Genomic DNA, 17,013 nt, shown 5'->3' with positions numbered 1-17,013 from the left:
AACATTCTGAGGTTAAAGAGAAAAGGAAGAGTCAACAATGAAGACTCAGAAGAAAGGTCACTAGGGCTGGATGTGTTGGCATGAACCTGCAGTCCCAGCTATAAAGAAACTGAAGAGGAGGGTCTTTGAGCAGAGTAATTCAGGGCCAGCCTGAGCAAAACAGTGAGACTCTATCACTTAAAAATAGAGAGGGAGGGAGGGAAGAAGAGAGGAAGAGGAAGGAAAGGGAGGGGAGAGGGAGGAGAAAAGAATGAGGAGGAGGAAGAAGAAAAGGAGGAGGAGGGGAGAAAATGGAAGAGGCGGAGGAACACTAGTATGAAAGGAAAACAGGCTCAGTGATACCCAGGATCTAACTAAAGAGTGTAATAAGAATAATTCTGAGGATTCAGCAATAGAAGAGATCTTTGGAGACCTCCAGTTTCAGCAGAATGGATTCGAGAGAGAACTGAAAAGGAAATAAAGATGTATAGAAGAAACAAAGGGGTGAAAGCTTTGATGTTGGAAGCATGTGAGCCCAAGGACCATTAATTTGCTCAGGGGTGCAGGGGAAGCTGGGTTTTGGGGACACTCACATGTGTGGGGTACCTCGGCCGTCCTCCAGTAGCAATGACCATGTGGTCAGCTGAAAGCAGAGTCTGAGAATAAACCAAGAAAGCTGCAGATCAAACTGTATACTCTGATCACCCAACAAAAGGCTCAAATGCCTGCTGGTACAGCAGGACAACAGTACGGTTCACTATAGCCCCCTACCAGTAGCTCAGAGTCACAGAGCAGTGATCTGTCAAAAGTCTGTCAGACAGGAGACAACAAGAGGTTATAGGTGGAAGGGACAGGGTGATACTCCAACAACAAGCACTTCACAATTTACAAGTACCCAGCAGGCATCTTATCTCCTCAAATCACTACAAAATTCTGCAAAGAGGTTGTGATCATGCTCCCTGTCAGCCCGTCACCCTGAATAGTTGGGCAGCTTGACATGATGTGCATCCCATGCACAAACTGTTAAATAATTTTTTTTTGGCAGAGCTAGGGTTGGAACCCAGGATCTGACACATGATAGGCAAGCACTCTACTGCAGAGCTAAACTCCCAGCCCTATTTAATCATTTTGAAGAAGTGTGACCTCAAAGGAAGTCGTTAGTTTAATTCCAGCAGTGCTTATTACTAGAACAACACTTAAGCTGAACAAGACTGGACCCCAGGTCCTCAGAATGCCTGGAGAGAATCATGAGGGGCAAGGTGAGCATTTACCTCTTTCCCACTTTTTGCGATGCCACAAACAGTGTGCTTATTGATGAAGCTGGCTTTGATGTTAAAGTACTTGACTTTTCTGCAAAACAAAAATAAGGATTTTCAACATTTCCTCTGCAAATTAAAATTCAGTGATCAGATTAGAATGGATATCATCGTATAGACTGCTAAAAGATAAGCTTTGAAACTGAGAATATACCTCAGAGATACAGCACTTGTCTAGCATGTATAAGGCCCCAGGATCCTTCCCAATACTGCAAAAAATAAAACAAACAAACAAACAAAAAACTAACCCAAAAAATAAAAAGCAAAAAAGGCAAGGTCCAGCCCAGGATCTGGTACCTATGCTAAGGTGCTTGTCTGAACATGAGCAGAATACCATGCTGGGAAACATGAGGGTATGAAGGGCATCTTGCCAATTCTCTATGCTTCCTGGTACCTGGTGACCATAGGTGTCAAGGCAGGGACAAAAGTCAACTCAGAACTGTCCTGAAAACCCATGTTCAAGCCCTGGTAGGCAATGACAAGGGCCAGGCCTTAAGCCTAGGCATGCACCAACAAGAAACTAAGGTGCCTACCATGTAGGTGCCACCCTCTCTGCCTTTAGGACTTGGTGTTGCCTGAAGGAGGGGCTTAATGTGATTGGTGGGGCCCAGCAGTGGTCAGGTACATAATACGCAGAAATGATCCATGCAGCCAGGGGCAGTGTACACATTTGTAATCCCAGTATCCAGGAGGCTGAGGCAGAAGGATTGTGAGTTCGAGACTAGCCTGGGCGACTTAGTGAAATCCTGTATCAAAATAAAAAAATAAGGGGCTAGGGATATAGCTCAGTTGGTAGAGTGCTTGCCTCACATGCACAAGGCCCTGGGTTCAATCCCCAATACCACAATCCATCAATCAATCAATCAATCAATGAAATAAAAATAAATTAAAAAATAAAAATGATTAGGAGTATAGCTCAGTGGTAGAGTGTCCCTGGGTTCAATCCCCACTACAACCAAAAAAAGAAAAAAGAAAAAAAGAAATGACCCACACTAATTATAAAGACCATGCTATCTCAGGAGTTCTTAACAGTTTGGAGATGGGTTTGCCTCCTCATGGTGCATTATCTCCACCTCCAAGCTCTGTGCCTTTCTGGGCCATCTGAGCTATAGGAAGCTCCTGTACACATGCCCTTCACTTATCATGACAATAGAAAATAGCTGTGTGATACAGAGGCACATAGCATTATTCATAATAATGAAAAACTGAAACAACCCAGGTCCCTGCTATTCTCCCTTTAGGGGTGGCTGTGAATAGGGCCTGCTTTGCACCTGCCTGGGAGCTGCCTGGGGCCAGAAGAAGGATGGTAGAGCCTACTACCTTCAGAAAACCAAACTTGGGAATATGGAGCTCCATATGAAAGACAAGACACAAAAACTGTAACAAAAGGTGGCTTAGTTTTCTGATAGGGCAACTGGCTGGTGAAGTCCAGGCAGTGGACAAGGGGGCCAGCTTCCTTGGTTCAGCTTCCCTGGCTTGAGTGGGAAGCTGCCCATTGTGGAGTCCCAGGAAGACCCCAGGCCTGAGGCCTCCCTGTCCCTGAATGACCTCTTTTCTCACCAGGCTCTGGCTATTTGGATACATGTCCCTCTTTAACTCCCCATTGTCCCTGGGCTCTACTCAGTTCTGGGCCTCGAGGGCATCCCCCACTTCCCACAGCAGTTGCTCTGTCCACCCCTTGTCTGTGTTCCCACCCAGGAGCATGGACCCCTTGTCCTATCTTGGCTGTGAATTAGAGCCTACCAGGGTTTACTCTGCACAATCAGTAAGAGCTTGTCCAGGTATGAATAGAATTTGGGAAGGCCAGGAGGGGAGTTTTCCCAGTGAGGGCCTCACTACATAGCCACTAAGGACTGTGGAAGTCTCAATACCTGTCCTGCAGTTGGACACGGTGCCCCCAGTTCAGGGACTTCACATGGTTTTGCACAGCTTCTGCCATTTTCCTCCTTTGAAACAGAAAACAAAATGTAAAAACCACAATAGAAGTGTTAACTATGGAATCTCAAACAGATTAGACGCAAATAGTACATTTATCTAAATATTAAGAAGTGGAAGTGTGTCTAAAGGAGTACAATGTGATGTTCTTCCTCATGGGCATCATGACCTCTCACCAGAGTTTGGGGCGATGAATCTTTGAAATCAGGAAACAGAGGCTTTGGCCCACAACCATTCAAATGTAGTGGTTCTGCATCCAGGACGTCATACCTGGCAGGCAACATCCTGCCTCAGTCATCTGTATGTGAGCTCTGAGCAGAACCATGTGCTACTGCCTCCATCAATCTTCTTCCCAAAAGAACTAAACCGAAGAGGCTTTATGTCCCCACATTGGCCTTTGGGGCTGGATCATTCTTGGTAGGCCTATTCCATGCACTGTAGGACATTTAGCAGCATCCCTGGGTTTTACTCAGGAAATGAAGCAAACCCTTCCCTGACCCAGGGAAAACCAAAAGTGTCTCCAGAGATGGCCAAATATCTGGGGATTCAGGTTCAGAGCTACCCCTAGTTGAAAGCTCCTGTCCTATAGCTGCTCCCAGTGAGAGTTAGTGGGGAATAAATCTCTTCCTCTACTTAAGAGTAGCAGAAAAGAACTGGGAACTTCCCATAATGAGCTCCTCACCAGTCATGCCGGATGGGTTGAGCCACCTCCCAGCCATAGTGGTGGGCATCCTGGATCATGTCCCCAAGCAGTGCCGCCTGATGCATCAGCTTCTTGGGGATGCAGCCCACATTCACACAGGTGCCGCCAAGGCCCCACTTGGTGCCTGCAACATTGGGAAGTGCACTTTTTTTTTTTTTTTTTTTGTAGTGCCAAGAATCAAACCCAGAGCCTTTCACATGTTAGGCAAATACTCTTTCACTATTTTCACTGGCCATATTCCCAGCCCTGGGAAAATCACATTTGAATTCATATACAGAGACGCATAGGAGGACTTCTGCTCTATGGTGGTTTAGAATCCCTTTAAGTGGCCATTGTTCTGTAATTCAAACATGGCCCAGGTGAGCCCTACCATAGGAATATTCTCTCTGTAACTGTGTTCAGCACCATTTTAAACATGAGGATAAAGAATTTTTAAAATAAAGAGAGTTTACATCTGAAATAGGACACTCTCCAGAGACAATGAACAGAAGGGGACAAATGATTTTGTATCAGTCACCTTCTATATATGAACTAGGTTCCATCTACCAAACCCTTCCCTAGGACACAGGGTTCCTATCAGGGACTGCCTACCTTGGGGAGAGGGCTCCACATAGTCGACTATAGCCACCTTCTTTCCCAGTTGAGCAGCTAGAATGACAAAAGAACTGAAGATGAGCACAGCAGGAAAGGTAGCCAGGGGCTGGGGAACAGGGGCTACCAGGGGCCCATAAAACTGAAAAGAAGGTGGAGAAGGGCCTGGGCTAGCTTCTGCCCTCACAGTGGCCAAGCTGATAATGTTAGTGACTCTGTCCCATCTACCCTGTATTCTGGCCCATAAGGCCACACTGCCTACTAGCTTTGCACCAACTTCCTGGCCTTCCCACTGTCCAGTAAGTTATGTTGCTCAAAGGAGGGAGCCCTTAGGCCTCTTCTCATACTGCAGCCTTCACACCCCCTTCCAAGATGACATTGGGACCAATCCCCACTTGGCTCTTGCTCCTATTAGTTTCAGGACCGGATGTTCGGAATGAATTCAGTGCACACCTCAATTACATAGGGAGTATCCCAAGAGCAGCCCACCTCCCTGGGAGAGGACCCCTAATCTCCATCTGTTCTTGGAAGCCCAGACTCTTCTCACTGGCTCACCTGTTTTCCAAATAGTGAGAATGAACATGACCTGGCCTCATCAGTGCTGAGAGCCATTAGCCAAGTAGGTATGACAATTTCCTTGCCAGCGTACCCCATGTTGCTTAGAGGAAGGACTCCTGGTAAAATGGACTTGCCTTGGACATTTTGCAGTGACATTGTATGTAAGGTGACCTTGCTCAAGGACCAGGGCGGATCCAGGTTTAGGGCGGATCAGGGTTTAGGGCTCTCCTTGGGTTTAGGGCAGTTCCAGGTTTAAGGTGTACTCTGCTGGGAATAGGGCATATCCTGCTGCCTCAGGCGTGCCCGCTCCTGTAGTTCCCGTTGAGTTCTCCCGGGGATCCAGAACATGGAACTTGGCAGAGAACGTGTTTGCCCCAGAACGTGTTTGTAGAGGGCCGGTGTGAGATCGGGAATAAAGAATTGCAGTTTGAATCTACAAAGCTGTGAGTGGCTCGTGATTTTGTGCCCAGCCAGACTGTGGCACATCAGGGCATTTACTTGCCTCCCTCTCAGGTTGAAAAACATCAAAGTTTAGAAGTGAAACATTAAGTCCAAGGTTGATCATCTCCCAGAGAAGAAGGGGAGACCTAGAGTCTAAACAGATTCCCTGCCATGTAGCTACCAGTTGACCTCCCAGTCATTAGCAGGGGTTTGAGGGCCTCAATCCTCAGGTTTTGAGGCCAACTCTTGAACCATTAGTAGAGTTAATTAATTGCCAGGCATCCCTTTGATTTACCTTGGGAAGTACATTGGTAAACCCTGGGCCCTGAACTTGACTATCTCTGAGGGCATGCGGGGCTTAAACTTCATGAACCCAGAAGTATTCAAAACATAAAAGAACACAAAAATTCATAGCTATTAGAAAGCAAGACTAGAGAACAAAGTTTTAGAAGGTTCTTTTTTTTTTTTTCCCCTGCAGTACATGGGATTGAACCCAGGGCTTACACATGACAGGCAAGTGCTCTATCACGAAAGTTTATTACCCAGCTCCCCCCAACTTTTTTTTTTTTTTTTTTTTTTTGTGAGTGTGTGTGCAGGGATTCAACCCAGGGGTGCTTAACCTCTGAGCCATATCCCCAGTCCTTTTTTTTTTTTTTTAATGTGGTGCTGAGGATCGAACCCAGGGCCTCGCATGTGCTAGATGAGTGCTCTACTGCTGAGCCACAATCCCAGCCCCCTACCCAGTCCTTTTTTTATATTTTATTTAGAGATAGGGTCTTGCTGAGTTGCTTGGGACCTAAGTTGCTGAGGCTGGCTTTGAATTTGGGATCCTCCTGTCTCAGCCTCCCAAGCTGCTGGGATTACAGGTGTGCATCACCATGTCTGGCAAATCACAATCTCTTTTAAAAAGTTTATTATGAGATAGGGTCTCACCAAATATCCCAGAGTGGCCTCAAACTTGTGATTCTTCTGCCTTAGCCTCCTGAGTAGATGGGTTTACAGTGTGTGCTACCACACCTGGCAGAAGAGTTCATCTTAAAAATCTACTTTCCTCAAGTGATTAATGATGATAATCCAGCTGGGTACAGGGGCATATGGCAAGAGGGTTGCCAAGTTCAAGGTCATCCTGGGCAATTTAGCCAAAACTTGTCCAAAAAAAAAGATTCCCACACTTAAGTTAAAAGCTTGGGCTGATGGGAATCATTAAAATATCAATGTCAAACTCTCAAGTCTGACCACGATGGAGCAACAGTGGCCAAATTTAGCCTTCCACCTGAAACAACCAAAAATTCAGACAAAATATATGAAACAATAAATTATTAAGACACTGGACATTAGGCAACAAAGGATCTGAGATTCAAGAAATGAACAAGGTGAAATTGACTATAGAGTTTCCTGGATCCAACATTGCAGGTAAGGCAAACCCAGTGAAAGAGAGTAGGGGCTGAGATTCTGAGGTGTCCAGAGTTCATGGGACAGAAGAGATGGAAGAGCCAGATCAGCACATGCACTTGAGGAAACTATCTGAGTCTGAATTACCAAAAGGATTAGAGCAGACAGCACTTGCACAGGGCAGGAAATAGTGCCCATTCCCAGAAGACAGATAAAAAAATATATATATACAATTCCTGGGACTATGCATAAATTCTAAGGAAGACCAGGCTTTAGGAGTTGAGAATAATTAGTCCTCACCTAACAAATACTAGGCAGAAGGATCAAACCCTTTCTTAATAAGTTACCTGCATCCAGAATGAACCTTAATAATATTTCTAGAAATGCGAAAATGTCCAGAACCCAACAAGGTGAATTCAAAATGTTTGGCATTCAACCAAAAATTACTAGGCAAACAAAGAAGCAAGAAAACACATACAACACATAAAGACGGAAATAGTCAATGGAAACCAAGAACTGACTTAAATGTCAAAGGATCAGTAAGACACTCATAACTATTCCGTATGTTCAAACAATTAAGGAGGAACATGGAAGATACAAGGACCTAAGTTAATTTATAGAGATTAAAAACTATAATATAAAAGATGAAAAATACAATGAATGGTATTAATGACAGATTTAGACACTACAAAATCTATTATTAGTGAATTTGAAAACAAGAATAGAAATTTACAAAATAAAACACAGAGATAATAAGAATTTTTTATTTGTTTGTTTTAATGAAAAGCAGCCTAATAAACATGTAATTAAAATCTCCAACAGTGAGGGGGTGGTTATGGAAAAAATATTTGAGAAAATGATTATAAAATTTCACAGCTTAATGAAAACTATAAACCCATACACCCAAAAAGCTCAACAAACTCTAGGAAAAAAAAAAACAATAAGAAAACTAATCAAGGTACACCAAAATTTAATCCATTCCTAGAGGACCGGGGATGTAGCTCAGTGATAGTGCTTGCCTGGCATGCACAAGGCTCTGGATTCAATACCTAGTACCACAAATAAAGCAACAATAACAACAAACAACATTGCTCAAAAACAATGAAGAAAGAAAATTCAAAAAGCAGTCAGAGAAAAAAAGATCTACTACTGAGCAACAAAGATAAAGATGGCAGCACATTTTATCACCAGAAACCAAGTCAGAGAACTTGCCAAGATTCCGACTGACTGGAATTGGGTGCCTGCACAACTAAGAAATAAAAGGAAAAATGAATTTAATTGCAGTTAGGTTAAAATGAGGAAAAGTAGCTAATCCATCTCGGCTGGTCTTATAGAAGTGGTCCCATAGAAGCAATTACAATTTATAAAATCATAAACCAGAAAATATACACATGTAGATTTAGCTAGGTTGTGCTAACAAGAACTTTGTTACAATTTTAGTTTCCTTGGTGACAGCTCCAGGGCAGAGGGTAGTTTCTCCAGTTTACATTCTTAGCATGAAGAAACTCTGGATGCAGAAAATCAGTCACCAGGAAGTTGGGAAGCAAAAAGTACTTTGGGGCTTTTAATTTCAAAGAGACTTTGTTATAATTTCTCACTGGAAATAGTACAAGTGAAAAGAGAAAGGGGCAAAATCTTTAAAATACTAAAGATAAAAACTGTCTACTTGAATTCTATTCCCCAAGAAAATGTCTTTTAAAAATTAAAGGCAAACTGGGAGTGGTAATGGGACACATCTATAATCCTAGCCACTCGGGAGGCTGAGGCAAGATCAAGTTGAGGTTAGTCTCAGCAACTTAGTGAGGCCCTGTTTCAAAATAAAAATAAAAAGGATTGGAGATGTACCTCACTGGTAGAACACTTGCTTAGCATGTGCAAGGCCCTGGGTTCAATTCCCTGTACTGGGGAAAAAAAAAAAAAAAAAGCTAAAAGAACCTATTACCACTAGAACCATGTTGTGAGAATTGTTCAAGGACATCTTCAAGGTAGAAGAAAAATGAAGGGCTTGATGGTAGACACCAGTAATACCAGCTACCCAGGATGCTACAGTAGGAGGATTGCAATTTGAGGCCAGCCTTGGCAACTTAGCAAGATCTTGTCTCAAAATAAAAATAAACAAACTTATTAAAACAGCTGGGGATATAACTCAGTAGTAGTGCCCCTGGGTTCAATTTCTAGTACTGAGAAAAAAAAAGGGTAGAAGAAAAATGATAATAGGTAAAAAATGTCTCTACACAAAGAAATGAAGAACACTGGAAATGGGAAGTACATGGGTAAGTATGTAAGATTTTTCTCTTATTATCTTACTTATCAAACTTTTGCAGTGTTGAGGATTGAACCCAGGGCCTTCTATGTTAAGGAAGTGTTCCTTCTTCCTTCATTCCTCGCTATAACTCAGACCCCTTAGTTTGGTTCCTGTTTGTTCTGTGTTTTCAGAATTTCTAAGAAACATAGGCTAACTCTTAAATTCTGGAGAACAGTTAGAAATGCTTTGAAAGTAGGACTCGTTAGTCAAATTAATGGCTTAGATATAAACTCAAAAGAAACCAGAAATGATTTTGAATGTATAAAAACTTGAACCTGTAAGAGTATTCACAGCCACAATTAAAAAGGCAAGTAATCAGGGCTGAGGGTGAAGCTCAATGGGAGAGCACTTACCTAGCATGTGTGAGGCAGTGGGTTCGATCCTCAGCAATGCATAAAAATGAATAAAGAAAATAAAGGTATTGTGTCCATCTACAACCCCAAAATAAATAAAGGCAAGGGCTGGGGATGTGGCTCAAGCGGTAGCGTGCTCGCCTGGCATGCGTGCGGCCCGGGTTCGATCCTCAGCACCACATACAAACAGAGATGTTGTGTCCACCAAATACTAAAAAAGTAAATATTAAAAATTCTCTCTCTCTCTCCCTCTTTAAAAAATAAATAAATAAATAAATAAATAAATAAAGGCAAGTTATCAAAAATTTTCTTGGTTACATCTGAAGTCTACAGATCCAGACATAGAACAAAAACTTGGAGATATGAGCATATGTATTGTGTGTGTGTGTGTGTATGTGAGGGGGGGGGAACAAATTCATTTTAAAAAACAGGCAAAGATTTTCAGTAGACATTCCTCAAAAAAATTTCTAATAAGCACAAGAAAAGATGTTCAACAATGCTAATTATTAGAGAAATGTAAATCAACCACAGTGAAATACCATTCATACCTACTTAAGATGACAGATAACAAAGAATTAGTGAGGATATGGAGAAGGTGGGACCTGGTACATTGATGATGGCATTGTAAATGATACCAGTCACTTTGGAAGACGGACAATTCCTCAAAAGATTAAACATAGAGTTCCCATATGACCTAAATGTTACTATTATAACTCCACTCCTAGGTAAATACCAAAGAGAAACAGAAACATATGTCCACACAAAAACTTACATATAGGGGCTGGGGCTCTAGCTCAGTGGTAGAACGCTTGACTTCCATGTGTGAGGCACTGGGTTCGATTCTCAGCACCACACACAAATAAATAGATATTGTGTCTATCTACAACTAAAAAAAAAAAATTTAAAAAAGAAACCAACATATAGATGTTCACAACAGTATTGCTCATAATAGCTGAAAAGAGGGTTTAAATGACTCAATGTCAGTCACCTAACAAATGCATAGACAAAATATGATCTATCTGTACAATGGAATATTAACCACCACAAGAAGGATCCAAAAGCTGTATCATGGACACAGAAGACAACATGCTAAGTAAAAGGAACAATGACAAAAGACCATGTATGATCCCATTCCAAAACAGGCAAATCCACAAAGAGATAGGAAGTAGCTGAGTGAGGGTGCCAGGAGCAAGGAGAAGAGGGAATGTACTAATGGGTACAGAGTATTTCAGGGTAGGGAGATGAAAATGTTCTAAAGTTGATTGTGGTGCTAGTTGAACAATTTTGCAAATATAGTAAAAAAAAAAAACACTGAATAATGTACACAAAATGAGTAAATCACATGGTATGTGACATATTTCAAAACTGTTGTATGAAAAAGGGGTAAGTCCAGCAAAAGATGTGAAAGATCTGTATAGTGAAAACTGCAAAATACTGCTGAGAGAAATGAAAAAAAAAATATCTAAATTAGAGATATATCATGACTCAATTCGTCCAATTTTAGGCATTTACCCAAGAGAATTTTAAACATACATCCCCAGAAACATACATACAAATGTTTACAGCAGCACCATAGGCAATAGCCAAAACCAACAAACAAAAACAAAAATGACCATCTGCAGGTGATCAAATTCCTGCAGGTGGTATACTGTTAATCAATAAACAAGAACAAACTGTACATACATGTAGCAACAGGGATGAGTCTCAAAATAAAGATGCAAAATGAAAGAAGTCAGAAGACTAAGAGCATATATAACGTGATTCCATCTATATAAAACTTTAGAAAATGCAAACTAGGCCGGGCCCAATGGCTCAGCTCTGGAGGCTGAGGCAAGAGGATCGTGAATTCAAAGCCAGCCTCAGCAAAAGCAAGGCACTAAGCAACTCAGTGAGACCCTGTCTCTAAATAAAATACAAAATAGGGCTGGGAATGTGGCTCATCAGTCCAGTGTCCCTGAATTTAATCTCCAGTACCAAAAAAAAAAAAAAAAAAAAAAGCAAGAAGAGAGGAGGCGGGAAGGGAATCACCAATTAGACTGCAAGGTTCCTATAGCAGTTCAATGAGTCCCAGTGAACTGCACTACTAGATTATCAGTGAACTGAAAGGTAACGTCTTTGGATGTATCATCCACCATGTCTTTACTGAGCACCTACTGAGTACCAGACCTAGGTCCAGACATGATTTGCAGAGGCAACTGTAGTCTGTTTGGGAAGGCAAAGCACTAAGAATAAGGACAGAGGAGCTAGTGTCAGGGATTACACAGTGGGAGTGTGCAGTTCTAAGTATAGCCATCTCAGCAAAGACTGAAGAGAGATGAGTGAGACCCCCAGCTAACCTAGTGGGCAAACAACAGACCAACAAATCAAGCTGCCAGGGCAAGAAGGACATAAGTACTTCTGGAAGGATGTGCAGAACAGTAAGGAGGCAGGGAAGTGGGGGTGGGTAGCTGCTGAAATTGGATGGATGAGGTCAGATCCTGTGAGGCCCAAGGACTTCCACTTTGAGTAAAGACTGTGCTCAGACTTCAAGTACTGCTGTGACTGCCATGTGTGGCAGACACCACACTATGCCATGGTGGGAAGCAGGGCATAACTAGGAGGTTGCTTGGGTGAACAAGCAGGTCAGCTGTATTCTACTTGTGGATACTGAGGCCCACGTCCACAATGCCACCTCTCCAGGGACATACATACCTTCTTTGGCACAAGCTAAGCCACCAGATCCCCCACCAATCACCAGGAGATCATAGTCCTGTTGTCCTGCTGAGGAAAGAATGAGGTGAGAAGTAAAGAAACCAGAACCAGAAGAGCCCCTGTGATCTCCAAAGGGCAAAAAGCTCTTTTTAAACATGGTGCAGCATTTATTTTATCAGGATGGGAGATTCCATAATAGGATGGAAAATTCCATCCTGTGGCAATTAGGGCTGAAAACCATCAGCATCATGAATCAGAGCAGAAAGTGACTCCATACATGTCTTCCACACAAAGCCAGAATCTAAGCAAAGTGAGGCAAAGTTGGCAGCAGGTGTGCTTGAACACCTTTGTAGATCATTCTCCCTACCACACTACCACATACACCCTGGCAGCACTTCTCAGAATTTAACCTTCAGTGTCCTGAGCCAGGCAGAACTAAAATATTTTCCTTGAGTTCATGTTCGTTCCAATTGTAAAGGTGATCCTTTGTTAGAAGTTATCAAGAAGAAAAAGTATAGCCCCCACCACATGGAAGTTGGTGACAAAAAAGGTGTTTCAGTGTGCCAGACTACATGATAAAGTATAGGAGGGAAAGGACCCTGGACACCAGTAGAGCTGCCTGGGCTCAGGCTTCCTCCCTGGGATCCCTTTTGGAAGCTCACACCATAGCTTACTCCCACACAGAGGGCTGCTCAGAGCCTTTCTGACCAGTCTGCTGTCTCACTCCTCCACTCTTCAAGCTGCTATATGAAAGGCAGGCAAGTAACAGGTGATGGGTGAAGATGAAGGAAGGAGAGGGGAGAGTGCTTTAACCTGGGCCTGAAGTTGGGAATACCCAGCACCAGGCATCAGGCCACTCCATCGAGGAAGGAATAACAGAAAAGTATCAGGGTTAGGGCATGGTGAGGACTGGTACCAGGCCAGGATATAAACAAATGGTGCCTTCAGTTCCTCTACAGACATGAGCCTGCCTGAAATGCCATCCTCTGGAGTTGGCCACTGTTTCCAAGTAAGGCCTAGGGGTCCCATGACCAAAGTGCCTGCCATCCAAGGCTGAGGCATCTTTCCCTACCAGCATCAAAATCTAGCATCTGTGGGGGAAAAGCTGTGTCTGTCTTTGCAGCCACCAGCCTTCTTGGTCTGGCAAGGATGAAGAGGATATGCTGGGGCTTCCTTGCACCTCAGGGTCTCTGGCTGTGCAAACAGGGCCTGTACTCTTATAGGAACACAGAACTGGAGCCTGAAGGAGGCCTATGGCTTGCAACTGGCCTGCCCCACAACTAGACCCACTCAAGGTCCTGTCCAGCAGCCATTATTTGAACGAATGAACACAAAGGAGTCACAGCTAACTCAAGCAGCCATTATCAAGCACACCCAATTCCATGTTCAATTCAAGGACTCTGAAAAAGCCTGACAAGCTGTAAATTATTCTGATGGTTTTAATATGAGCCAAAAGAACCAAGGACAACTCCAAAAGAACTAAGGACAACTGGTGGTAGAAGGGAAGACTGCCACAGAGCTCCAGGAATCACAAAAATACGGGTCAGGACCTCTCTCCTCTCCTGCTACTAGGGATGAGGTGGGAGCAGGGCAGAGGCTCAAGGAATTGAGGGTGGGGGAAGCAAGGCTTCGTCCTGGAGAGTCCTACCTTCCATTGCAAATACCTGTCCTTCCCGTAACCAGAGCGGGTTGTCCAGAGTTGTCCTGCCCCAAAGCCCTCTGCCTGCCCTCTGCCTGCCTGCTATCAGCCAGCAAATAGGACTGGCTGCTTGTGAATTGTGGACTTATCTTGGGCCCTTTGCTATCTCCCTGTGCATAACTAGGAGCACTCTTAGCCTGATTAACACTTGGAAAAAGGTCCTGCAGTAAAGCAGTTTGCAAGTGCAAGATATCTCCAAGTATTTGGGAGGCTCTGAGTAGCCTGTTGAGAGCAAGTACTCCAAAGGTGGATGAGGTGGGACTGGGCATAGCAGGTATTACTTGATGGGAAAACTAACATCCTGGCCTTCAACCACTTGAGCCGGTCACAACCTCCCTGCCCACAGGGCTTGGCTCCAGAACCTGTCTTTGCCTCATCTCTACCTTCTTACCACATTATTCTTTAATTTTCTGTTCCTTTCTGGATCCAATGCCTGGTACAGGGCCAGCAAAGAACAGGAGCCCAGTGAGTATGGCAAAGACCAAATGAGTGGTGCAATATTCTAACAAGGGTAAGAAGACCTGCAAAATGGTTGGGCTGGCCACCCCTAAGGGAGTCACCTTCAGGAGATTCCTGAAAAACTATTCTTCCTGCTTCAAGCTCTTTTCTGTTAACAGGTGTTAGGTGACAGATGACTCCAGCAGTGCTGTCATTCCAGTTCCCAGTCAGGAGTTATATCAGCTGTTCCCTCAAGCTCAAAAGGGAAGATGTTTCTTCTCTGAAAGGAGAAGCTGCCAGGCTGAAATCGAGGAGACTCAAAATTGGACTCTGGAATCATCGTTAAGGGGGTTGGCACCTTCTCCAGGGCCTAGACTATGACTCCAGAAGGTCCTGGGGTCTTCCACTTACTGCCAGCACTCCCTGGGTTCCAGGAACAGAATCCTCAGGGCAGCAGTGCCTCCTGCCCAGCTAAAATGAAATGCCTAGCCCCAAGGCCACAGTTACCCACCAGCCTGAAGGCCCTGGATGTGTAACCACAAGCACTGTTCCTGTTAATGCACTAATGGATCTTTTAATGCCACTAAACAGGGTAATAGCTTCACTGATATGGGTGCATTTAATCCATATGAATGTTCCTACCTGACATATGCAACAAGGAGGCTTCAAAAGATAGCCCTTTTCAAAGTCTCAGGGTTAGCAAAGGTAACCCATAAAAGCAGACTTAGGTTCCTCTAGTTTTTCACCTCAGGACATGGTGACCACCTCCTGGGGCTCTGTAGGGCTACCTTCAGCCCCAAGGCATCCCAAGGTTCCAACCCTAACAGCTCTGCCCATTCATATATGTAGTCGGCAGCAATCCCTCCTGAATCAACTGCTGGCTGAGTGCCAGCCACTCTGCTTCCCAGGCAGCCATTTTTGTCCTTACTCACAGCCCTCCACACTCACTCCCATGGGGGAGAGTTGAGCTCTGTCACTAGAGACTAGGGAATAGCGCTGGGGCAATGGTGGTGGGGTGGTTACTGTGCAGGTGAAAGACCCCAGCCCAGCAACCTTAGACTTAGTTACAAAATTATTAGGGCATGTCACAAACCTGCAAACAATGTGTTTTTCTGATAATCAGTTAAGTGTGACCGATTGAAAAGGGAAAAACAGGATGGTTGGGAAAGAGCAGAAAAACAGATTCCAGGGCATGCCTGAATAAACAGGGACTAATAAGCAGGAACAGAAAAATCAGAATGCTCATATGTAACTGTCATGTGGTATTGTTCCAGGAACATAAAATGAAAAATAACTTTACCCTTTAGGTAACCTATATGCTGGGTTCAAAATAGCCAATAAGAAACCTGTTGCTTACCGTGGGCGCGAAACCTGCCCCTTGACCCTATAAAAAACCTGTACCCCAAAGCCCGGTGTGCCAGCTCACCGAAGCTCCGGCTGAGGTTTCGCTGAGCACCCACAGGCGTCTGTGTCTGAATAAACCTCATGCATTTGCAGCCAGTGCCTCGTGCATCTTTCCTGGACAGGGAATCGGTGGGTCTTTCATTTGGCGAGCCAGCCAGGAGAACTCCTGTAACCCCGTCCGGATCCCTGCCCGAGGAACACCCGATAACCACTGGGAGGTAAGCTGGCCAGTTCGTGTCATTTTGTGTCTCTGTCTATGTCTGATTGTTATCTGTTCATGCGCAGCGTCTGTACGATTACGCGTAATTGCTCTGTATTCTGGGCAGCTTGAGAAGGAGTTGACGAACTCAGACTTCTCCCCTGCCACCCTGGGAGACGTCCCAGGGGCTCAGGGAGGCCCATCTTGGGGGGCCTCCAATGTTCTGTAGAGTACACTGTACTCGTGGGTGACGGAGGTGACGGTATCCCTCCTCTCCCTAATCCGTCAGGTACGTTCGGTTTGTGCTCGAGCCGCGCAGCGTTCTCTGTGTCCAGTCTGATATTTGTGTCTGTCTTCCTGCCTTTGTACTTTCTCATTCCATCTAAGACTAACATGGGACCTTAAAACCAGTAGATATCCCTTAACACTTAGATGGCTTCTTTAGTCTACAGATCCGCCATAAAGAAAAAAAAAAAAAGAGTCAAGAGAGAAATTTGAGCCGATCAAAGTACATACCCTCTTCCCCCTTCAAGACCTAAGACAGATAAAAACTGACTCTACTGGAAAGTTAGGAGATATGCCAGATTGCCTGAAATTGGGTCTATCCAAAGAAGTTAGTCCTGTAAGTGAGGGAGAGACTGAGAAACTCCCAGCAGCTGCCAGAGCCATCTTTGCTCTGGGGAATTTCCTCATTCTTTCCCTGCACTGCAAGGATTACTCCACCTGAATGCAGTAAAGTAAGTCACACTGAGACCCTTGATTTTACACCTATAGTTGCCCCCATGTAAAAACATCTGGTCCACTCGTGGGAAAATCTATGGTGCCACTGATAGAAGTCATAATTAAATGGAAGTTCAAAACCTGGAGAGATATTTTCTTATCTAGTTGTCTGATTGTTTCTTGGGGATAATCTAGGTTAAATGTGTGTCTAAAAGATAATTTTTTTATTGTAACAATCTGGTACCTAAATGAGTTTGAAGCATTGTATAATCTTGCAGTTAAAAGTTAG

At 43.9% G+C, this 17,013-nt stretch overlaps 1 protein-coding gene across 6 annotated transcripts in view; it reads right to left on the bottom strand.

The window, feature by feature from the left end:
• Nucleotides 1–17,013, bottom strand: part of Txnrd2 (thioredoxin reductase 2) — an 88,136-nt gene that overhangs the window by 66,218 nt on the left and 4,905 nt on the right. For 3 of the 6 annotated variants that reach the window (XM_076857733.1, XM_076857681.1, XM_076857790.1), the window contains exons 2-7: nucleotides 12,265–12,333; nucleotides 4,525–4,581; nucleotides 3,913–4,057; nucleotides 3,167–3,241; nucleotides 1,251–1,329; nucleotides 573–635 (exon numbers count right to left, since the gene is read on the bottom strand). In XM_076857733.1, the coding sequence (XP_076713848.1) occupies nucleotides 573–635; nucleotides 1,251–1,329; nucleotides 3,167–3,241; nucleotides 3,913–4,057; nucleotides 4,525–4,581; nucleotides 12,265–12,333 (488 nt within the window). The remainder of the gene's footprint in view (nucleotides 1–572; nucleotides 636–1,250; nucleotides 1,330–3,166; nucleotides 3,242–3,912; nucleotides 4,058–4,524; nucleotides 4,582–12,264; nucleotides 12,334–17,013) is intronic. The other 3 variants (XM_076857706.1, XM_076857830.1, XM_076857707.1) reach the window with 1 other exon arrangement.

This window comes from Callospermophilus lateralis, chromosome 1 (assembly GCF_048772815.1).
Source record: "Callospermophilus lateralis isolate mCalLat2 chromosome 1, mCalLat2.hap1, whole genome shotgun sequence".
NCBI classification, from domain to species: Eukaryota; Metazoa; Chordata; class Mammalia; order Rodentia; family Sciuridae; genus Callospermophilus; species Callospermophilus lateralis.
Note: the sequence above shows the minus strand (reverse complement) of the source record. Positions and strands in the feature narration are given on the sequence as shown.